At 43.2% G+C, this 25,192-nt stretch overlaps 1 protein-coding gene across 2 annotated transcripts in view; it reads right to left on the reverse strand.

The window, feature by feature from the left end:
- The window catches only part of STAB2 (stabilin 2), a 215,994-nt gene that overhangs the window by 75,869 nt on the left and 114,933 nt on the right, over window positions 1-25,192 (reverse strand). For both annotated transcript variants that reach the window (XM_068276928.1, XM_068276927.1), the window contains 5 exons: window positions 24,319-24,447; window positions 17,605-17,661; window positions 8,221-8,319; window positions 5,721-5,916; window positions 1,003-1,098 (listed from right to left, as the gene is read on the reverse strand). In XM_068276928.1, the coding sequence (XP_068133029.1) occupies window positions 1,003-1,098; window positions 5,721-5,916; window positions 8,221-8,319; window positions 17,605-17,661; window positions 24,319-24,447 (577 nt within the window). The remainder of the gene's footprint in view (window positions 1-1,002; window positions 1,099-5,720; window positions 5,917-8,220; window positions 8,320-17,604; window positions 17,662-24,318; window positions 24,448-25,192) is intronic.

Here is a 25,192-nt window from a genome sequence, read left to right on the forward strand (position 1 = left end):
GCACGCAGCGCTGGAGGTCCCCAGACTCCATAAGAAATATATAAGTACAGAGGGGCTGCAGCACACAACAGGAAAACAGTGACAGGGGCTCTTGGTTATGCTTTAACGCGCTTCAGCTCACCAACTGCGCCAAAGTGTCCCCAATCTGGTGAGTCCTACTCTACCATGCAAAATGCCAGTTTTTATAAGCAGTCTAGTGGGAACTAAACCAAAAACCCTAAAATGTCAACTAGATGGGAAAAAAGGAGTTCGTTTGGTAGCTAGGTGAAGGGTGAGGTGTTTTTAATTTCCTTTTTTCCCATCTAGTTGACATTTTAGGGTTTTTGGTTTAGTTCCCACTAGACTGCTTATAAAAACTGGCATTTTGCATGGTAGAGTAGGACTCACCAGATTGGGGACACTTTGGCGCAGTTGGTGAGCTTAAGCACGTTAAGGCGTAACCAAGAGCCCCTGTCACTGTTTTCCTGTTGTGTGCTGCAGCCCCTCTGTACATATATATATATATATATATATATATATATATATATATATATATATATATATATATATACACATACATACACACACACACATACAGATATATATATATATATATATATATATATATAGTATATATATATAGTATATACACACACACACACACACACACAGTGCCAGGCTTCAGATTCCATTTTCCTGTAGCCCTTCTACTGAGAATCTACTCAGATTCCCGCAACTTGGAACTGCAGAGGTACAGCCGCTGAATTTGCATGGTGTCTGTGGGGTGCTGCAACGTCAGTTCACCTACTGGGGGCAGTATCTTCAGCAGTGTATCCAGCCCTGCATTGGCAGGCCAGAAGGAACAGCCGAATGGGCCCGGTAGGCCGTACCTGTAGGGCTGCGGGCTGTACTTTGCCCACCCCTCTACAAGAGGAGTGCTATTTTTACAGAGACACAACAGAAGTTATTCAGACATTCACTTATTTAGTTCACAGTAGATTACGAAGCTGCATGTAAACTTACCAGTTTCACACTTAACTCCTCTCCAGCCAACATTGCACACACATGAACCATCACCAGTTATCCCTTCATTGCATTTTCCATTGACACAGGGACAGTCTAAACAACACAGCAAAATATATAACAGAAGATATAAAATATTATATATTATGAAATCAACAGTGTTTTTCTTAATGTACAACTCCAACTTAAAGTTGTATTATAGCTTTATATTAAGTGGAAAAAGTTTTTTTCCAGCTGTCTATGTCCCTGCTGGTAAGGAACTGCCTCCCTTTCTCACCCAGATACAAAGACCACAAAGAAAATAAATATGGCACATCTCTCCAAAGAGAGACAAAGACTAGGGTATGTCTCTCCAGTTAGAGCCTTTGGCAGTTTTCTATTCCTGTTGCTGTAGGTCGCAATGCCGACTAGCGAGGAGAACGCCAGCGCATACCACTAAGGCTGCCTCTGAAATGACCACCAGCTCAGTGTGCAGCACCTAAATAGATTTTCTGCACACTTCACATTCAATTCAGATGCAAATCATTAGCAAATCTGCTACCACTTATCATGCAAACAGGAAACTCAGGAGGAGGGGCTGGGAGCAGCTAACCTGACAGTTACATAGTCACAAAGTTAAGGAAAGGTAGGGGGAAAGGCTGCGCATCCCTAAACACATGTTGTAATTGAATGGTGAATCGCACAGGCATACACCACCTCTGTCAGACTGAAAAATGCATGCCCTGCATCCAAGACAAGTGCTAACATTTATTAAACTAGGAGGAACTTTAGCTTCCAATATGGTTTGCATGCAAAGTGTATGTGTTTAGGGATGCACAGCCTTTCCCCCCACCTTTCCTTAACTTTGTAACTATGTAACTGTCAGGTTAGCTGCTCCCAGCCCCTCCTCCTGAGTTTCCTGTTTGCATGATAAGTGGTAGCAGATTTGCTAATGATTTGCATCTGAATTGAATGTGAAGTGTGCAGAAAATCTATTTAGGTGCTGCACACTGAGCTGGTGGTAATTTCAGAGGCAGCCTTAGTGGTATGCGCTGGCGTTCTCCTCGCTGTTCAACCAAATGTACGTTACACTTTTTTTGCTTAGCTGCTCCCAAGGTTTTAAATTTAGGTTAGGTCACTTGCCCGGAGGTTTGCCTCATCGTGGCGCAAGTGTCTAGTATAATATACTTTGCATGCAAACCATATTGGAAGCTAAAGTTCCTCCTAGTTTAATAAATGTTAGCACTTGTCTTGGATGCAGGGCATGCATTTTTCAGTCTGGCAGAGGCGGTGTATGCCTGTGCGATTAACCATTCAATTGCAGCATGTGTTTAGGGACGCACAGCCTATTCCCCCCACCTTTTCTTAACTTCGCAATGCAGACTAGCCAACCACATAAAGACAAAACATTCTAGTATGTAAACTAGCTTAGTCTCAAAACTGTGGTATGTTGGATATATGGCCTTAAAAATCCAGATGAATTGATATACAGCACCCTTGTCAGGATGTTCAGCATCATTCTGCAAGCCATTTAGTTGCAATTAAAATGTAGCTGAATGGCAGCGTTTGTAAAATCATACATGTCATCGTTAGACACACACAGGTTATGTGCGGCTGCGCTCAAATGTGACCCCATGGGGATCTCTTCACCCCGTACTGCTAGCAATCGGTTGGTCGGCGCTTGGGAGCAGCCAACAGTGAATTGATTGCCTTCAGCCTCTGGTGAGAAAAAGGCCTAAGTAGAGTGAATTGGCCAATGTCCTCTGTAAAATGTTGTGACGTACTAATAGATACATATGCTGCATGTTGATTTGCATAGGCTGCCATGTTTATTTCTTTTTAAACAATACCAGTTGCCAGCAGCCCTGCTGATCTTGCTGGAATCCGCAGCATCTGAATTACACACCTGAAAAACGCATTCAGCTAATATGGTCAGACTTCAGGCAGAAACCCCTGATCTGCATAATCTTATTCAAGGTCTATGGCTAAAAGTATTAGTGGAAGAGGATCAGCAGGACAGCCAGGCAAAGAAATAAACATGGCAGCCTCCATGTCCTTCTAACTTCAGGTGTCCTTTAACCTTCCTAGTGTTAAGGACGAGCTTGGCTCGTCCTAAAAAAATAACTGGAATCCTTAAAGAGAACCTGTACTGAGTAAAAATATTTAAAATAAACACATGAGGTAACTTCAAATGAACATTACATAGTTACCTTACCATCAGTTCCTCTCAGAAGCTCACCATTTTCTTCTGACAATAATCCCTTCCAGTTCTGACAATATTTTGTCAGATCTGAAATATATCAGTTGCTGTCAGTAAAATATCAGTTGCTGTCAGTTATAGCTGAGAGGAAAACAGATGTACCAGGTAATGTCCATGTTTCCCTATGGCTCAAGTGGGCGATGTTACAGTTTAACTGTGTGCTGACCAGAAAGCTGTTATGGGTAATGGCCATTTTCAAAATGGAGGACAGAAAATTCCCTTGATCACAGTGAACAAACAGGATGCGGGACAGGAGAAAGACACTGAGGAGTAGACTACATGGAAGGTAAGTATGACGTGTGTATACTTATTTTGACTTTTAATCTTCACTTCAGGTTTTCTTTAAGGACGAGTCAGGCTCGTCCAGTAATTGCTATTACTCACCTCCGGCGTCGCTGGCATGCAGGATCCCTCGCTGACACCTCGCGGCACCAAGCGGATTCCCATCATCTTAGTGGTGATCTCCTCTTCTTCCTTCTTCATCCGCTTCCTGTCCCCTAGCGATCATGTACCCCGGCGTGTCCCTCTGATGATGCTGCATGCACCCCTTGGTGTTGGGCGCACGCAGTGCCATCACATCAGGTGGAAAATTCATTTTTTTTATTGGTTTCATTACAATTATCTGTTTTGTATCCAATATAAAGAATTCTAAGCATAAAAAAACTATGGCCAGCACTACAGCCCATAGCAGCAAACAATAAAGAAAAAAAAATGTTTAATTTTTTTGTTTATATTGTACACATGCTTGTGGACATCTTGCAAGATCACAACTTGCAAACAGTCTGCAAATATACTTACAATATAAAAGAAACGCTTACATTTTTACCGCTTTTGTTAAAATAATTGTTTTGAAGTTTTTTGAAGTTTTGGGGAAGAAAATGTGCATCTTAAATTCTGAAAAATACGGTGTATATATACCAGGTTGCTTATAGCCAACACCACATTTTCACACTTGTACTTGTACCTTCCTATGTGTGGGTTTGATGCATGTTTAGAGCACAAGTCCTCTATATTGATATGGGAATTATAGAGGCACTATGGCGAAAAATTGTAAAATGTAAAATATGTGCAAACAGACAAATAAGAAGTACGTTTTTTCCAGAGTAAAGTGAGCCAGAAATTACTTTTCTCATATGTTGCTGTCAGGTACTAGAAATATGACAGAAGCGACAGGTTTTGGACTAGTCCATCTCTTCATAGGGATTCTCAGCTAGGCTTTTATTCTTTATAGAGATATTCCCTAAAAAGAATTTAAACAATGATGCTGGCCAGCTTCCCTGCTCGCTACACAGTTGTGGCAGTTAGACAGAGCAACTGCCATTCAATAAGTGCTTTTGAAAATAAATAAATGCCTGAAAATCCTCTATGAAGAGAAGGACTAGTCCAAAACCTGTCACTTCTGTCAGATTTCTACTACCTACTGTAAGTGACAGCAACATAGGAGATAAGTAATTTATAGCTCATTTTACTCTGAAGAAAAACTTACTTCTTATTTATATATGTTTGCACATACTTTACATTTTACAATTTTTCGCCATAGTGCCCTTTTAACCACTTAAATACCAGCAGTTTCTGCCCCTTAAAGGGGTTCTCAGGGGGGTTGTTGAAAATAAAAACAGACACTTACCTGGGGTTTCTATCAGCCCCCTGTAGCTGCTGTAATGTCCCACTCTGCCCACCAACGATCCGCCATTCCCCGCCGCCGGCCCGGTCTAGTGCAGCATCCCATTCAACTGCGGCTGCGCGGCGATGGCCGCATGCATGCTCGCTCCCACGCGCCTCATCGGAAGCTTACTGGGCATGCGCAGTACAAGAAAACTTCATACTGTGCCTGCGCAGTAAGCTCCTGATGACACTAGCCGGAGCGCGCATTATTCGTCTTGTTAGACGAATAATTGCCCGATGCCGGCAGCGGGGAACAGGTGATCGGAGGAGGACGGCGCGGGACATTACAGCTACAGGGGGCTGATAGAAGCCCTAGGTAAGTGTGTTTTTATTTTCAACAACCCCCCAGAGAACCCCTTTAAGGACCAGACACCGCTGGTACAGAAACGGTGCAATCCCGACGAATTGCCACACATACCCGCCGCACGTCGGGAACCTGGGCCACCCACTCTGCCATCTTTATGACGGCAGAGTTCCTGTGAGCCGGCCAGGAGCTGCTTTCAATGGCTCCTGGCCCTGTTTTTCAATGTAAGTCAATGGGAGTTGCTTACATTGAAAGACAGGGCCAGGAGCCAATGAAATCAGCTCCTGACCCGCTCACAGGAACTCTGCCATCATAGATAAAGGCAGAGCGAGTGAGCTGTGGTGGGAGACGGCATGGATTCAGTGGCAAGATAGGCGGGAGCGATGAAAACGGTGGCTGTGCGCAGTGGCGGTGAATTGAAATCTATGCCCTGGCAGCCAGACAGCCATCAAAACAGGGCGTAGATTTCAATTAGCGCGGTCCGTAAGTAGTTAAAGAAGAACATGTTACCTTGATCACAGTGAGTTCCATATTTCCCTGCGACACAGCTTTCACACGCCGTTCCATGGAAGCCTGCTTCACACTGACATACTCCAGTGCCATTAACACCATCTAGGCATATTCCATTCCCAAAGCATGGCTTTCCAGCTTCACCTGGGCAGGACAGACACTGCTGGCCATAGAAACCAGAACAGCACTCCTTGGTCTGCATGAAACAACACAGTCTGTAAGGCTTACAAGCATTTTGTGCATCAAAGATCGCAAGTCCATTTGTTATTATGCTAGTTTCCCAGGTAGAGAAATGATCTTATTACTAAGAGAATGACATCTCGGTGCATAATGCACGTGGGCCACATATGTGTAGAAATAGCCGGACCTCACTACTGCTGTATAAAGCTCACTTCCTGTACAGATCCACATGCATTGAAAGGAAACAAGATGGTTATCTTTGGTAATAACACATTATATTGTATCCTGACCACTTAAAGGAAGACACCTTCCAACTTTTTGAGATAAGAAAGAGGGGCACTATGACACAACCCTGCCCCACCCCTAATAACACCCCTAGTCAATGATACTGGAAAGAATTCAGAAACAAAAGACAAAGTTGTATAATTCAGACCACACTGGTCCTCTCTTCCATCATTAGTTCTTCATTTTAACATTTTAAAATAAGAAATATATCAATTTAAATGATAGATATAACATTTAGAGAATACAATTTTTCAGTAGAAAATACATATATTTACATTAATCTGTACATAGGAGGGCAAAATGAGGAAGAAAGAGGGACAGAGGGCTTTAGTTCTCAAAGAGGGACTATCCTTCTAAAATAAAGGGGGTGATTGGGAGCTATAGCCACCTGCCTTTGATTTGGGAGTAGCAATTCATCCAGCCTACAAAATTGATGCACAACAGGCACCTCTCGACCAGTTTGGAAATACTGCTAGTCCCAATCGTGATATCAAGCAACCAGCCGCTGGAATCAATCAAAAGTTATTCTGAGGCAGTAAAACAGCTGCAGGCAGATTCAAGCAAGATTATAGAAGGAACGGTGTATGGCAGACCTCAGGAGCCTGCATTTCAGTTATAAACTGAAGATGGAGTATGTACTGTACTAGCACACAAGAAGACACTGCAGAATGCATCCTCTCCAATCCTGTGCCTCTTCACTGACTTCTGTCTTGCATGGAAACTCATCATGCAGTTTTGAGTTCTGTAGTGTTAACTTGTCTATGTATGCTTTCCTAAGCAGATCAATGTGGGGGGGATCTTTTCACAAGGGGATTATGTAAGCACAATCAGGTGAATTTATAAAAAAAAAAAAAAAAAAACAATTATAAGAAATAAAAGGCTACTGAATTTCATGTTGGCCTCACTAAAAGCTGCACAAGCTCAGTTGTGTGACTGGGATTACACTTAAAACACTTAGGCCTAGTCGACATCTAAACCGTAATTGCAAACGCAAGTGTTTTGCGTGGCGTTCTTTTTCCCTCCTCCCGGCACTCCACTGCGCGCTGCATTTTTTGTAAAAGTGCTTTTCTAATCGCTTTTCCAGTGCGTTTTTTAACCTGCTGAGCGGTCTGGACGAGCTCAGCTCGTCCAACACCGCCAGAGGCTGCCGCTCAGGCCCTGCTGGGCCGATTTTAATGAAATAAAAAGCAGCACACGCAGCCGGCACTTTGCCAGCCGCGTGTGCTGCCTGATCGCCGCTGCAGCGCGGCGTTCCGCCGCGTGCAGCGGCGAAAGAGGGTCCCCCCAGCCGCCCGAGCCCAGCGTAGCCGGAACAAACAGTTCCGGCCAGCGCTAAGGGCTGGATCGGAGGCGGCTGACGTCAGGACGTCGGCTGACGTCCATGACGTCACTCCGCTCGTCGCCATGGCGACGAGGTAAGCGAAACACGGAAGGCCGCTTATTGCGGCCTTCCGTGTTACTTCTGGCCGCCGGAGGCGATCGGAAGAACGCCTCCGGAGCGCCCTCTAGTGGGCTTTCATGCAGCCAACTTTCAGTTGGCTGCATGAAATAGTTTTTTTTTTATTTAAAAAAACCCCTCCCGCAGCCACCCTGGCGATTTAATCAGAACGCCAGGGTGGTTAAATACGCTCTCTGACGCAAGTCAGGAAGTGAACTTTGACCCGGAAAATAATAAATAAAATGTATTTATTCTAAAAAACAAGAGCGCAATCGCTGCACAAAGCAATTTTGTGAGTGTTTGCGTTTTTCCTATACCTTCCATTGAGGCAAAATTGCCTCAAAAATGGTACAGGCACCGCTTTGCTGACCGGATCAGAAGAGAACTGCTCAGATGTGAATTCTCTAATAGGGAGTCATTGCACCAGCGTTTTTCGGGTGATTTTGAAAATCGCCTGCGCTTGAAAAAAGTGCAAAAACGCCCTTAGTGTGAACGAGCCCTTAAAGGGTAACAACAAACCTGCCTCACCTGTAGGTTAATACGCATTACAATGATGAAAGAAATCTTGATATAGTGAGAAAGATAAGATGTACTTACAATTACAGTTTTAATACAGTTTGACTGGCATCCAATAAATATGAATTTCTTTCCCGAAGTGCTGTACTTTGAGTAAATGCAAGCCTTCTTCCCAGTGCGCTGCAAAACAAGATGATTATGAATTTGGCAACATATTCCCAATGGCTCTTTGAATTCTGAGTCGTGTTTTTTCACCTGTTTTAGAGATGGGTTCATAGCCAGAGAAGGTGCAATAACAAGTACCCCACAAAATATTTTCAATTGGCCAACTGTCTCGAAAGATAGTGCCCACCAATCCTGACATTAATATCACATAACTAGGGATATGACAGATGGCCAGCAGAAACCGCTCAGTAAGGGTGAAAGGGTGAACCGTTCATCACCGCTACTTCAGTTGGCTCCCATCAGGTCGGAGGTTTTGTGCCATCTCCACTAGTACTGCGAGGCACAGGAACTCTTTCTTCCCCTCCTCCGTCAATCTCCTGAACTCCACCCCCTCCTCAGGTTCACGGTCTAGGTCCTGCCATAGACAATCTGTCTGTGGGGCACTGTAACTGCACTGCACCTCCGCAGAGTCACACTTTAGTGTTTTGTCTCCGCAGACTGTTATTGTTATGCATTGTACTGTATATTGTATTTATGGTGTGCTAAGCTATGTATGTTCCATACCCAATTTTGAGCTACTGTATGTACGTGCTGAGCTATGTATGTTCCAAACCCAATTCCGGGCATGACCCAGTGATGCTTGGCGAAATAAATGATTCTGATCACAGGTTCACTTTAAAGCTAAACTCCGGAAAGGCAGACAGATGAACTAAAGCATACTGGATGTAAAGTATCATATCCGACACATTCATTTTATTTCTATGCCCACGGCCAGGCTGAGACAGAGGCTGGATAGGCTCCAGCCTCTAGGCGCAGTTCTGCGAGGGCGCCGGGAATATAACCTTCCTCTCATCCTTCTCCATGGGCCCCCTCCTGTCACTCTGCCCTGCAGCGTGAGTGCGTTTGGGGGCTCATCTGTCTACCTATACTGGGGGGCAACCTACTGAAAACTGGAGGCACATTTGGCTACCTATATTGGGGAGGAAGGAACCTACCTAAGACTGGCGTTACATTATCTAAATTGGGCAGGGGGTCTTCCTAATGCTGGGTTTACATATGCTATCTATACTGGGGCAGGCACAAATCGGTGCTGGTGCACCTGAAGCTCTTGGCCTAGCCCTTTTTTGTGCCCACTCTTTTCAACCCTTTGCAATGGAGTAGCACAGCATGGGAAAAGCGTGGAAATACAGCACTGGTGAGCTGGCAAATCTCTCCCCTTCTGCATTAAGCCCACTGCCCACACTGCTAGAATGGCAGCACTATGCAATGTAGAAGAGTCCAGTTGCCAAACAATGCAGTCCTCCTGTTTTCAGTGGCGGGTATGTACACAACCTGGGAAGAAGCACTCCCCCCCCCCCCCCCTTGCTGCAGTAAAACAGCCCTCACAGTCTCATCAGCCACAACCAGCACCCACTGTCTCTTGCAACGGTATGTGAAACGTGCTGTATAAGCCTCATGCACACGCCTGACGTCACTATCGGCTGCCTCAGCTGACAATTGGGCATGTGTATGGCAGCCAGCAACCCCCAATTCACAAGCAATCTGTCAGGTGGATCTAGTCAACCACATTGATGTCAATCCCCCCGGTGATCCAATTGTTTGCGCCGCTCCCGACTGCCACATGACTTCACGCATGTGCCGCTCGTCCCCCCACCCCCCTTCCCCACATAGCAACACAGTGCATCATCAGCTACACAGCTGACACAGCTGGCACGCCTGGCCCACTAATATCGCCCAAGGGGATCAGATCCTAATCCTCGATGGGTGATATCAGTTTTAAATGTTTACGCAGCCGAAGACTTTGTATACCATTTTTCTGAATATAATAAACCTAAAAAAACGATTGCAGCAGTTCCTGAAATGTCTTTCTCCTTCCCTTCTCACATTGATCCCTGACTATTGTCGATTCCAAGAGCACACTGCAGCTATTGGTCCATATCAGGTGCCCTGATATCATGCCCAGCATCAGGACTAAGGAAGTCTGCAGTGCCAGCTCCCGTGTTCTCCAATTAATGTTTCATTCTGTGTTTGGCCAGCATTAAGGTCACACAATGTCACTAAACTACCATATATACTCTTGTATAAGCCAACCCATGTATAAGCCGACCCCCCAACTTTTGCCTAAAAGCCGTGGGAAAAATGATTGACTCGTGTATAAGCCGGGGGAGGCAATGCAAAGGTCTAAGGTCATTGTTCCATTTGCCATACACTACACAACAAGTACCCAATCCAGCATATGTGGTGTGGTTTAGGAGGATATGCGGCCATGACTGTGCCCCTGCTCCCCTTCCAAAGCAAAACGGAAATTATAGTTGTGTGCGTCTCCGCCAAAGTATCCCACTCTACTACATAGTGCTGTGTGATTAGGGCACATATGTAGCCATGACTGTGTCCCCATCCCCTCTCCAGGGCAGAGCAGTATGTAAATAAAACATGCATTTTAGCCAGAGTATCCCCCTCTACACAATGATGAATGTATGGGGCACATATGCAGCCATGACTGTTCTGTCCCCTCTCCAAAGCAGAGCAGTAGGTATGTAAATAAAACATGCATTTTAGCCAGATTATCCCCTTTACTCAATGATGAATCAATAGGGCACATATGTAGCCATGAGGATTTCCCCTGCCCCCCTCCAGAGCGGAGTAGTATTTAAATTACAGCGGTGTCCCCGAGTGCCTCCCCAGCATACGCACTGTGGTTTAGTTGCACTGACAGTGTCAGCTGTGTCTCCCCCTTCCCCTGTCAGAGCAGAGTGGCATGTAAATGTCAGCAGTGTGCTGATCCGAATGCCGCTCTCACTGTATGCAAAGTTAAAAGCAGCGAAGCGTGCTTCCTCCACTTACTTTCTAAAGTCCGTCCGTGCTGCGGGGATTCCTCTATAGCAGGTATGATGCCGGCTCATCTCTATGACGCCATCTAGTGTCACTTCGGTCATAGAGATGAGCCGGCATCAGACCTGCTATAGAGGAATCCCCGCAGCACGGAATTTAAAAACTACTCCGCTCTGGAGGGGGGCAGGGGAAACCCTCATGGCTACATATGAGCCCTATTGATTAATCATTGTGTAGAGGGCGATACTGCGGAGGGGACATTGGCATGGTGTCCTGTGTATAAGATGACCTCCCCACTTTTGGACCACTTTTTTGGTCCAAAAAATGTGGCTTATACACAAGTACACACGGTAACAATGCTACCAAAATGCAGCAGAAATGCAGAGAAATTCAAAAACCTCTCTGAACACAAAAGCCTTCCATTTAATGGCTATGATTTGCACCTAAATGCATTAAATCCTTTACCTAATCAGAAGCACTAAAAAAGGGCGCATATGGCTAATGGAAAAAAAGGGCGCCGTCATAGACTGCAATGCAAAATATCGGCTATTGGGCGCCCGACAGGAAATTTGGGCGCCCGAGAAATAGCAGTTGCAGGAATCGTGTTAACAAAAGTTACAGAATAAGGTTTATTAAAAATATCGTTTACAAGTTCGTTTTAACTTTGTGGTTTACTTATTTTTTCGTTTTTAAATTTCGCTTATAGGAGCTTCTACTTATTTTTCCGTTTTAAAATTTCGCTTTCAGGGCTGTAACAAGTAAATTTTCGTTTACACTTATTTTATCATTAAAAATTCGTTTTCATACGTATAATGCTTAAATATCGTTTTCAACCTTGTTCCATTAGAGATATATGGCTTTCGGTATTAACTTTATTTTTTACACCTATACTGCGTCGATTATAGTTTTATTAACTTACTAATATATCGCTTTTAATATTACAGTTATTTTAAGATTTTTAATGCGTTCGTGATTGTAAGGCTATCTATTCTAATATATATATATATATATATATATATATATATATATATATATATATATATATATATATATATATATATACATATATACACACACACACACACACACACACACACACACACACACACACACACACACACACATATATATATATACACACCTTTTTCTATTTATAATATTATTAATGTGTACGTGATTTTAAAGCTATTTATTCTATTACAAATACATAAATTATTCTATTCATGTTATTTATAGTGAAGTATTTTACGGATTAAGTATATTACTGTTTATATGTGTGTAAGGTTGTTTGTGCAGTGGGGATGGTTAGGGTTAGGCACCACCAGGGGGATGGTTAGGGTTAGGCACTAGAGTTGGGCTGAACGGTTCGCCTGCGAACGGTTCCAAGCGAACTTTGGGGGTTCGCGTTCGCCTGCATCAGGCGAACTTTTGCGGAAGTTCGATTCGCCCCATAATGCTCTATTGAGCAAAATTTTGACCCTCCATATCACTGTCAGCAGACATGTTTTTGTCCAACACACTGCTCTCAGTGCTAGAGAACCTGCCCACCCTCCCTTCAAGCTAGGTCCTTTATACCATTTGACTCAGTTGTCTGCCTACACTAATTAGTTATGGGACAGCTGCTACACACTCTGCTAGGGAGATTTTAATTGGCCTCCGGCCTCCCACCTCCCTCCTACCCACCTCCCTCCTACCCTTCTACCTATTCCCTCCTACCGGAGGGAGGAGGGTCTCTTCTGCCAGGGAATTATACTATTTTAAAAACCAGTATAGAGCATACCATAGCTGGGAATCGAACCCAGATCTCACTGTGTGGTGGGCACGTCACCCTAAGCACTGTACCACTACAGTAGTAAGTGAAGCTAGCCTAAAATGTACCATTTATGCTCAATGCAATAGAACCATTAGGTTGCTTAAAGGAGAACTGCAGTGAGAAGTATATGGAGGCTGCCATATTGATTTCCTTTTAAGCTATACCAGTTGCCTGGCAGCCCTGCTGATCTATTTGGCTGCAGTAGTGTGAATCACACCAGAAACAAGCATGCAGCTAATCTTGTCAGATCTTACAAAAATGTCAAACACCAGATCTGCTGCATGCTTGTTCAGGGTCTATGGCTAAAAGTATTGGAGGCAGAGGATCTGCAGGATAGCCAGGTAACTGGTATTGCTTAAAAGGAAATCAATATGGTAGCCTCCATATACCTTTCACTACAGTTCTCCTTTAAAGGGAACCTTAACTGAGAGTGATATGGCTGTTTCCTGTAAACAATACCAGTTGCCTGGCAGTCCAGCTGATCTTTGTGACTGCAATAGTGGCTGAATCACACCCTGAAACAAGCATGCAGCTAATCCAGTCTGACTTCAGTCAGAGCACCTGATCTGCATGCTTGTTCAGGGGCTGTGGCTAAAAGTATTAGAGACACAGGATCAGCAGGCGATTCAGGCAACTGGTATTATTTTAAAAGGAAAAATCCATATCCTTCTCCGTTTAGGTTCCCTTTAAGGATTTTTAGCATAAAAGCCAACTCACATTGGCTGGGATTTGAACCTGGGTCTCACTGTGTGGTGGACAAGCACACTAACCACTGTACCATATGAAGCTGGCCTAAAATTTACCATTTATGCTCAATACAAGAGAAAAAGTAGACAAGACAAATAACATTTATATCACACTTTTCTCCTGGCAGACTCAAAGCACCAGAGCTGCAGCCACTAGGGCATGCTCTATAGGCAGTAGCAGTGTTAGGAAGACTTGCCTAAGGTCTCCTACTGAATAGGTGCTGGTTTACTGAACAGACAGAGCTGAGATTTGAACTCTGGTCTCCTTTGTCAGAGGCAGCGCCCTTATCCATTACACCATGCAGCCACTGCTTACAGATATTTAGCCAGACATGGCCTTCTCTTTTGTGTTCAACAGTTGTCAAGAGAAAAATTAGACAAGATAGCAGTGTTAGGAAGACTTGCCTAAGGTCTCCTACTGAAGCGAGGTGGGAGGTGGGAGGAGGGAGGTGGAGGGAGGAGGGAGGTGGGAGGTGGGAGGAGGGAGGTGGGAGGAGGAGGGAGGTGGGAGGAGGGAGGTGGGAGGAGGGAGGTGGGAGATTAAAATCTTCCTAGCAGAGTGTGTAGCAGCTGTCCCATAACTAATTAGTGTAGGCAGACAACTGAGTGAAATGGTATAAAGGACCTTGCTTGGAGGAGGGTGGGTGGGTCCTCCAGCAGTGATGTGTATTTCACTCAATTAGGTGTGGCTCCAGGTATTAGACCTTTTGAAACATGTTTTCTATCATTTTTCCAGCTGATAGAATTTTTGAAAACTTTCAAAGTTCGCCTCCCCATTGAAGTCTATTGCGGTTCGCGAACTTTTTCGCGAACCGAACCTTTTGCGGAAGTTCGCGAACCTAAAATCGGAGGTTCGGCCCAACTCTATTAGGCACCACCAGGGGAGATTTATGGTTAGGCACCACCAGGGGAGATTTAGGGTTAGGAACCACCAGGGGGTTGGTTAGGGTTAGACACCACCAGGGGGGTGGTTAGGGTTAGGCACCACCAGGGGAGATTTAGGGTTAGGCACCACCAGGGGGGTGGTTAGGGTTAGGCAATAACCAGGGGGGTGGATAGGGTTAGGCACCACCAGGGGGGTGGTTAGGGTTAGGCACCACCAGGGGGGTGGTAAGGGTTAGGCACCACCAGGGGGGTGGTTAGGGTTAGGCAGGGGGTGGTTAGGGTTAGGCACCACCAGGGGGTGGTTAGGGTTAGGCACCACCAGGGGGGTGGTCAGGGTTAGGCACCACCAGGGGGGTGATCAGGTTTAGGCACCACCAGGGGGGTCTTAGGGTTAGGCACCACCAGGGGAGTCTTAGGGTTAGGCACCACCAGGGAAGTGGTTAGGGTTAGGCACCACCAGGGGGGTGGTTAGGGTTAGACACCACTAGGGGAGTCTTAGGGTTAGGCACCACCACGGGGTGGTTAGGGTTAGGCACCACCAAGGGGGTCTAGGGGTTAGGGATAAGTACAGGGAGGGTTCTGTGTGAGCGTAGGGTTAGGTATAGTTACAGCACAATATATGTCATATATACAAATTATTAAATTATGTTTATTCACCCTATTTAGCACTACATTTTCGTTTACAAGCTATAAACGAAAAATATTGTTTTACATTACAACTTATAATTTCGGCTATATCCCACAGTAGCATTACCATTTATGAGTGCTTTTAACTTCTTTTAAGGCATAAATGCAGATACATGGATTTTCCCTTACTGGGTGTTGTCGAGGGTAGTGCTGTTGGAGCAGTGGGTTCCAGGTGATGAAAGCCCGACAGCTGTTTCGCACAGCCTTAGCAGAAGCAGGCTACTGTGCAAAATGTCCATCAGGCTTTCATCACCTGGCGCTTCTTCTGAGGCTGCCTCAGCCTCCAAAGAAGCGGGACACTGCACAGAATGGACATCTGGCTTTCTTCACCTGGCACTTCTTCCATGGCTACCTCAGCCTCGGAAGAAGCACAACACTATGTGAAACAGCCATCAGGCTTTCATCATCTGGCACCCACTCCTCCTCAAACACTTCCCCTTGACAACACCTTGTAAAGGCAAATGCATGTAACTGCATTTAATGCCTTAAAAAGATGAAAAGCACTATGAATGGTAGTGCCAGACTTCTGTTTGATACTGTGTAATGCTAGGTACACACCATACAATTTTGTGTTAGATAGATAGTTCGATAGATCATTTCTGTCATGTCCGATATTATTTTTGATCGTTTTTCTGGTCGATTTTTCATAGAAGTGAATGGAAATTGCTAAGAAAAAAATGAACCAATCAACATGAAATTATATGCTATCTGCATCATTCTTTAGTACAAGCTTTCTCAGCTCTTAAAGAGGAACTCCAGTGAAAATAATTTAATATAAAAAGGTGCTTAATTTTTACAATAATTATGTATAAATGATTTAGTCAGAGTTTGCTCATTGTAAAATCTTTCCTCTCCCAGATTCACATTCTGACATGTATTACATGGTGACATTGTTACTGTGGGCAGATTATGTAGCTGTTCTGGCTTTAACAGACAGCTATAAACAGCCATTTCCTGTGTGTGTCATTGTTACATTGTGGCAGTTTGCCCAGAGTACCGTACGGTACCAGAGCCTCTTGTGGGAGGGGTTTCAGCACAAAATCAGTCATACAGCGCCCCCTGATGGTCTGTTTGTGAAAATCATTATATTTTTCATGTAAAAGTGGGTATCAGCTACTGATTGGGATAAAGTTCAATTCTTGGTCGGAGTTTCTCTTTAAACCCCAGGGTTCCTTGAGTACTCAGAAGGGGTTCCTTGGCATTTCCCCCATATAATAGAGCACTCTATAATAGGTGGTACTGTAACAAGAAGCACTACATTGGTGGCTCAGGAGACAGTATAATGAGTGGCAGTGTAATGGAGGGAGTGAAATAAACAGCCACACATACTTTTATATACCAGGCCTCCTGCAAAATAAATGCAGGGGTTCCTCGAAATAAAAAAAAAAATTGTTTGCAGGGGTTCCTTGAGATCCAAACGTTATTTGCACGGTTCCTCCAGGTTGAAACCGGCTGCTTTAGTGATATAGGACCTAGCACCAGCTTCTCATTTAGCTGGTGAGGGTAAGGACACTTCATACATTTGTACCTGGCTGGGAATATCCTGACAGAAGTGCTGTGTTTAAAAGACCTCTGTCGCGAAAATCTTAAAATGTAAAATACATGTAAACATATACGAATAAGAAGTACATTTCTTTCAGAGTCAAATGAGCCATAATTTACTTTTCTCCTATGTTGCTGTCACTTACAGTAAGTAGTAGAAATCTGACATTACCGATAGATTTTGGATTAGCCCATCTTCTCCTTGGGGGTTTTCAGGGTCTTCTTTATTTTTAAAAGCACTTAGTGAATGGCTGTTGCTCCGTCCAACTGCCAAAGAAGTGTGCAGTGAGCAGGGAGGCTGGCCAGCATCATTGTATAAATCTTTTTCAGGAAATGTCTTTATAAAGAATAAAGGCCATGCTGAGAATCCCCCATGAAGAGATGGACTAACCCAAAACCTGTCGGTAATATCAGATTTCTACTGCCTACTGTAAGTGACAGCAACATAGGAGAAAAGTAATGTAAAGTTATTTTACTCTGGAAGAAATGTACTTCTTATTTGTATGTGTTTTAAATTTTAAGATTTTGCGACAGTTCCTCTTTAAGCATGAAGTGGATAGTGTACTGGTTAAGGGTTCTGCCTCTGACACAGGAGGCCAGGGTTCAAATCTTGGCTCTTCCTGTTCAGTAAGCCAGCACCTATTCAGTACGTAGTCCTTGGGCAAGACTCCCTGACACTACTACTTCCTAAAGCTCGCCCTAGTGGCTGCAGCTCTGGCGCTTTGACTCCACCAGGATGTTCTGGGTTTTGCATCACAAGTAGTTCTGATTGGACAGCAAACACAATAGACTTACCACTGGTTTCATATCCCCTTCACATGCTGATGTCAGTGCACAGTCCCCACATTTACTCTGAAAAAAAAATACCAAATACTGTGAAATGCAGGGCTGTTTCAAATGGTTTACAACTGTAGATTATGGAATCAGTATATATATTCACTGTAGTTAGGCAAACAAATAAGCTGATAAGGGTGTCCACACGTGATGCAATAAAAAGTTTAACTTTTACGGCAAATTGATTAAAACACATTGTACTATAGAGAAAAATCCTTTTTTTTATATCGGAGTGAAAAATCTGATTGAATTTGGCTGATTTTTCTGATCAATTTTTATGAGAATTGAATATTGTAGGATTGTTTGACAGTTTCATGATTTATGAGTTTTCAATAATATTTTTCATAACTGAAGAAGAAATTGAGTGTGTGTGTGTGTGTGTGTGTGTGTGTGTGTGTGTGTGTGTGTGTGTGTGCGCGTGCGTGCGTGCGTGTCATATAGTGGTCAGATTTTTCAAGTGTTACAATCAGTCATAAAAAATGTATTGCAATTCTCAAATTGAAAAAGAAATAGGAAAAATTTGGTATATAAAGAAAGTGCTGGCTAAACTCCTATTTGTGTTTTGTTTAAAATGACTATCTGCAGCTGGCAGAAAAGCTCGTGTGCTTGTTTGGGGATGGTACAAGGACCATACATACCAACATCTCATGTAACCATTCTGGCTGGTCCTAGCAAATCTCCCTACAATCTTGTAGAGGAATACACATACAATGCTGAGACAGATATTACCATGTAGGACCACATAACCAGTAGGTGAGGTTATGTGTCATTGACAGGGGCATAGCAATAGAGGTTGCGACTGCAATGGGGCCCTTGGGCCAGAGGGGCCCCGAAGGGCCCTCCCTCAACTACAGTATTACTTCTCTATTGGCCGTGTGCTCATAATAATCACTTCTATAAATACTTTGAGTAGTAGTAATCATTAACAAACTGTTCCCCATCCCCTTCTTGCACCTCTGACACTGTAGTTGCCATTGGCAGGTTTTGGTGCACATTATCAATTGTTGTGTGTGTACAGAGTGCTTGGGGGGCTCAATGTAAAACTTGCATCGGGGCCCACAGCTCCTTAGCTATGCCACTGGTCATTGAGTTTCCCTCCAGGCCACACAGCTTTTCAAAACATTTTTAATGGGTTTTACAGGGTTTTACAGTAGAATACCTTTATAGTAAACTCCAAGGGACCGGGGCAAAGTGGTTTACTATTTTAGAAGTTTACTACATCAGAAATTGTGATACTCCAGACTAGCACATAAAATATACTATAGTACTGTATCTTAATTCAGTCAATATTTGGGAGTCATTTTTTCTATTTTTTAACACTTCAGCAAAAGAGTACAGTCGGTGTCTACACTAGATCAAAATACATATCATCAAAGCACCTCTGTAGCATTATTCTTGCAATGCTAGATGAAAAGCACAGAATAGTAATACATGAAATCACTTCAGCTATGACTTTAAAGAGACTCCGTAACAAAAATTGCATCCTGTTTTTTATCATCCTACATGTTCCAAAAGCTATTCTAATGTGTTCTGGCTAACTGCAGCACTTTCTACTATGACAGTCTCTGTAATAAATCAATGTATTTTTCCCCTGTCAGACTTGTCGGCCTGTGTCTGGAAGGCTGCCAAGTTCTTCAGTGTTGTGGTTCTGCTATGAACTCACCTTTCTGGCCCCTCTATGCACACTGCCTGTGTGTTATTTAGATAAGAGAGAAGAGAGAAGCTGCTCTAATCAGCTGGATAAATCGTCCTCTGAGCTGGCTGGGCTTTCACATACTGAGGAATTACAAACAAGGGCAGAGCTGTTTGCAGGAAGAAAAGAGCAGCCTGAAACTTCAGTGCATGGGGGAAAGAAACACACAAATGATCTCTTGAGATTCAAAAGGAATGCTGTATACAGCCTGCTTATGTATGGATGTATTTTCTATGTGTGGACATACTGTACATCAACCTACTTCCTGTTTTGGTGGCCATTTTGTTTGTTTACAAACAAACTTTTTAAAACTGTTTTTAACCACTTTTAATGCGGCGAGGAGCGGCGAAATTGTGACAGAGGGTAATAGGAGATGTCCCCTAACGCACTGGTATGTTTACTTTTGAGCGATTTTAACAATACAGATTCTCTTTAAAGCGGAATATAACCAAGAATTTCTTCTTTGCTCTAATAGAATATTCACAGCATATTATATACAACCAGCATTTTTTTTTTACTAGAACATCATTCAAAGGGTTAAGCTCCCCTGCCAACAGAGCTGCCACATCCGAAGGTTAAACAATGTAATCTTGTGTTTACTTAAATGTATCAAGTGTGGAATGTGACACACTTTGTACTTTGGGGAAGCTATAACTTGTAAATGAATAATAATACTTATGCACAAATGCAAATATGATAACCGTATGGCATATAAAAAGTAGGAAAACTTTATTTTTATTAAATTTTATGTCAGGGTTTTAAACCGCTTTAAGGACTAACTGTACATAGTTTATTGCAAGCTTTAAAGAGAACCCGAGGTGGGTTTGAAGAATATTATCTGCATACAGAGGCTGGATCTGCCTATACAGCCCAGCCTCTGTTGCTATCCCAAACCCCCCTAAGGTCCCCCTGCACTCTGCAATCCCTCATAAATCACAGCCACGCTGCTGACAAACAGCTTGTCAGAGCTGGCTGTGTTTATCTCTATAGTGTCAGTCTGCTGCTCTCCCCGCCTCCTGCAGAACTCCAGTCCCCGCCTGCATCCCTTCCCTCCCTGCTGATTGGAGGGAAGGGACGGGGGCAGGGACCGGAGCTATGCAGGAGGCGGGGGAGCAGCTGAGACTGACACTACAGATGTAAACACAGCCTCAGAGCATGGCTGTGATTTATGAGGGATTGCAGAGTGCAGGGGGACCTTAGTGGGGTTTGGCATAGCAACAGAGGCTGGGCTGTATAGGCAGATCCAGCCTCTGTATGCTGATAACATTCTTTAAACACACCTCGGGTTCTCTTTAAACAGTTTTTTTTTCAGTCATGATACAGAAACAGATCAGAATCAATCCGGTACTGTATAATGCCTGAAGAAGAAACTTAAGGTTTTGCAAGCTTACAATTAACTATGTACAGCTACTCATTAAAGGTGTTACTCGAATCAACGTACATTGGCTCGATGTAAGTATATCTGCCCCATGACTAACTGGATCATACGGCTCTTACTTGAAATCACTGTAAGAAACCACTTCAGTTATTAATATCCTGATTTATAAACTTTCCAGCTGATGCAAGCATTGTCTCTATTTATTTGTCACATTAATAGCAAAACTGGGCAGCCCAAGAGGAAGAGATGACAGCCCACTAAGATTAAAGGCACCCAATAATCCTTTGTTCAAAGAGAGAGTTATATAAACAGAGGCAAGCAACATTTGTTACAAATCTTATAATAACTAACAGGCAGTAACCAGGACCTGGATAATCTCATGAAAAGTGGCTATGTGAGTAATTTACAACTATGTTTAGGCCTTGAGTATTAAGCAATGAGTCTGCAATGGGTGTTCAGATTAGAGCACCACTACATGAAAGATGAATCATTTTGGAACCCGGCTTTCTTAAAACTAGGTGTATGAATGGTAATGTGGCCCCACCAGTGGACAGTAAAGGGAACCCGAGGTGAAAATAAACTGATGAGATAAACAATTATATTTATCCTCTTAAGCCGCATCTACACGAGTAGATGTGGCCGCGATGCTCCTTATCAATCGAGCCGCTGATGCGGCTCGATTGATAAGATCCGACAGGACGGATCTCCGCACCGCCGATTCCCTGCTCGATCCCCGCGAGGGGACAATGGCAGGGAATCGTGCGGGAGATAAGCGGCGCCGGCGGGGACGAGCGGGCACGAGCGGGGAATCGAATGCGGCGCACGCGCGGCGAGCGGGGACGCGCAACAGGCCGCCGATCGCCACAACATCTCCCCAACATCTCCCCGTGTAGACGGGGCTTTACTCCTAAAAATGACTTTTTTTAAGTATCCGAGGGATTTCTTTGATATTTAAACATTTACAAAGTAGGTTGAATGCTTTAGTGTCTCTAATCAGTGGCAGCCTATTAAGCATCACAGAGTTAGAAAAGGTCAATAGTTCATGTATTTCATCTCTCCCTCTGCTCAGAAGTTGTATTGTGCCAGGAAAACTTTTGATGGATGTAACTTGCTTATCAGTGATGTTTACTATATTACCGACAATGTACCCACGAGACAGAAGTTGTCACTTTCATGTCTAGAAATTAACTCTTTCAGGCAGCAAACAAGTAAAACAATCTGGTTATTAATATGTTTTGCACTGTAAATACACGTTTATCTCATGTCACATATCGCCTCAGGTTAATACCACACAGTCTGCTGTAACGTTTACATTTCTGCCATAAGCTGGACTTATGTTGTATCAGGAAAAGCTAAAAACCCCACCAGCTATGAGACGTTTAACCATCTGTAATCTCTTGATAAAATCTTAAATTTTAATCATCAAGTGCTTTCTTTCCATAATGAAGCAGATGTACTGGTTTCACTCCAACGCCTTGGACTGGTTTCTTCTTCCTCCTGATGTGAAGCACAATGCATCTATCTGCTGATCTCTAATTATGCTTGTATAGCCTACATGTTCCAGATGGAGGGAGAATTCTCCCACAGTGCTTCAGTGAGGAATAATGTCTTGCATTGCCTAGGCAAAATCCCCTGGTGAAAGTTCCAAGGATGCTTGTTGCTAATGAACCATACGGTTTCCTGGTAAAAAATGACTGCCATTGTTACTACATATGAAACCAGGTTGCTCATACAGATATGAAATCTCAGGAATAGATCTGTTTTAAACTGCTTTTGTTATATAGTTAGCACATTTCTGACAAGTACATTGTTGCTGCATTTCTTTTTTTTCCATTTTGTATTTTATGTTTACTGATCTTTCTCTGATGAACAGTTCTTTAGTATGCCTTGTCTTGCTCTCTTGCTTCTCGATATTTGGCTGGTTGACATGAGTGATGTGTACCCACATCATGGAAACAATGACTTATTACTATTATGTTAGACAACTTTGGCAAACCTGTGTGATCCAGAAAACTTGGGCTAGATTATATTAAACACTTTCTGTTATTAAGTTTGCAAGAAAAAGTGAATTGCATATGGGCCCAGGTGTGTGTATGCAAGTCAAACTTGACTTGCATACACACACTGACTTGCATACACACACCTGGGCCCATATGCAATTCACTTTTTCTCCTAAGTTTTCTCCTATGTGATATTTTCAAAATTGTCAATAAAATGTCTTTTAAACTATTAGTAAGAAAACAAATAATCAAAATAATTTCATAGTACTTTTTCACCTACCGCTTGGTATTTTTTCCATTGCAATGTTATGAAAAGTTATTTTAAATTTAAGATGAAAAACTAACTCCTAGGAGAAGAAACTGAAAAAGTGAACTGCATATGGCCCCTGGAATGAGAACTTTTTCTGATAAATCCAGGACTACATAGATCTATTATAAAATGCTTCACTAAAGATGCTGGATGTGACTACAACTGCATGACCAGCATTTCACTAACCGCATAACAGTCCACTGCGTGATTTAATATGACCCAGAATAGGGTTGAAACCTCATAGCAGACAAATTCTAAAATAAAATAGCAAATCATTTCTAAAATAAAGGCTCTCCACTGCTATTTTACCTTAGTAAATCAGGACCTATGTGTACTCTGAAGTACTGAAGATTTAAGAGTGATATGTTGCTGTAACAAGTCTATTTCTGACATAGGCCTCAGTGGTAGGATGCATTAAGGGCACATGGCGGCAGTACCACTTTTAGGGGCGAGTGAGACAGGTCACCAGCCAGGGTGACGTGACGGTGGGAGTAATGGTAAGGGAGCGGTGGTGGAAGAAGCACAGCTTATGCAGAGAGCACATGGGAGCAAGAGACTCATCATTCTGCAAAAGAGATGGACAGGATCTGTCTTTCTCATCAGTGTCCTGGTTTCCGTGGCTACAGCATCAATCATGGGCAATATATCATAAGTAGCAGAGGCTTTCTAACATGTTATTATCCCTAACGACCTGATTGGATGAGTGAAGTGGAAATAAGTGAAGTGCACTGCTGTTCCTTGCAGCTTTTCTTTATTGAACCACTATTAAAGAGGCACTGTAGTGAGTGAGTGACATATAGTAGAATGCAGTAAATTATTTAGGATAACCACTTCATGATAATTTTCCTGGTTTTAGCATCAGAAACACTTCCTAAATCTATATATTGTTATATATTAGTATAAAACCCCACCCTCTCAGTGATGATTAGCCTTGGCTGATTACATATGCAGAATCCCTCCCACCCGAGTATTCTGGAAGACCCAACACACTTTCTCCTGTTTTAGAACTCCCAATAAACGATAATTCTGCAGAGATCACCTGACAGGACTAAAGAGGCCACATTTCAGAATGTAAATTGAATTTAGGAAAAATGTTTACAATGGGCAAATACTGACTAAATACATTTAAATGAATATTGTAATAAAAATAGGTAATTTTATTCATTATGTTATTTTCACTACAGTTCTCCTTTAAGCATTGAGATACTTGGTCTACAGTCTGCTGGGTGACATTGCTGTAGCATGTAATGCTATAGATATTATAATATAGTATAGTTTATGTTACAATCCTTACCACAATGCTACTTGTATCATTAATATCGCATCTGTTCTTCTGGATTTCCAAAACTTTTCCTATCCCGTGAATAACTCCCTTGTCAGTGGCTGCGTTTGTGTAGTTCAGTGGTGCATCGTTCACATAAAGCTTTAAAAGAGAGAGGAAAAGTTATCACCATAACGCCTGCAGAAGAGCCTTGCACAACACTACAGACACTAATCTTCATTAGGGTATTTTTCCAGAGAACATTCTAACAGTATATAGCCAAGCAGGTACTTTAGGCCCATGTGGCGCTGCGGTAAAATGGTAATTGCGGCTATTCTAGCACCAAGGTGGTAATTTAGGGGCCGGCAGCTCGTGATGAATATGGATCTTACGAGGCTGGTACCCAATAAATTTAGCAGAGAAGGAGGCGTGGATATCAGACAAAATTGCGGATGGGTTGAGGTGTGGGCTCAGTTGGGGTTAGGCATCAGTAGGGAAAGCCCTCATGTGAGAATTGGTTATGGTTAGGTGTAAATATCTGCAAATTTTGGGGCAGGGGGATTGGTTAGGATTAGGCATCAAAAAATTGGGATCAGCGCATCACCAGGCCGCCTCTAAATGGCCTCTGCTCAGAGATGCGCTGAGCCCCCCCCCCCAGAAACTACAAACGCACCTTGAACCCAAACAGAGGCTCTGCATATACACCAAAGGCAAAACTGTTAAGTGGGAGCAGCTGACCAGAAATAAATTAAAACATAGCAAAGAAATGAACAGCGCTACTTAAAAACAGATGAGTGCTTACCTGCAAAAGAGTGCAAGCCCCACTTATGGGATAAAATACACACTGAGCATACACATGACCTGTCTACCACTTGGAGGATGTTAGTTTCCTATAACAGCTTGCATG

The sequence above is a fragment of the Hyperolius riggenbachi genome, chromosome 3, assembly GCF_040937935.1.
Source record: "Hyperolius riggenbachi isolate aHypRig1 chromosome 3, aHypRig1.pri, whole genome shotgun sequence".
NCBI lineage: Eukaryota > Metazoa > Chordata > Amphibia > Anura > Hyperoliidae > Hyperolius > Hyperolius riggenbachi.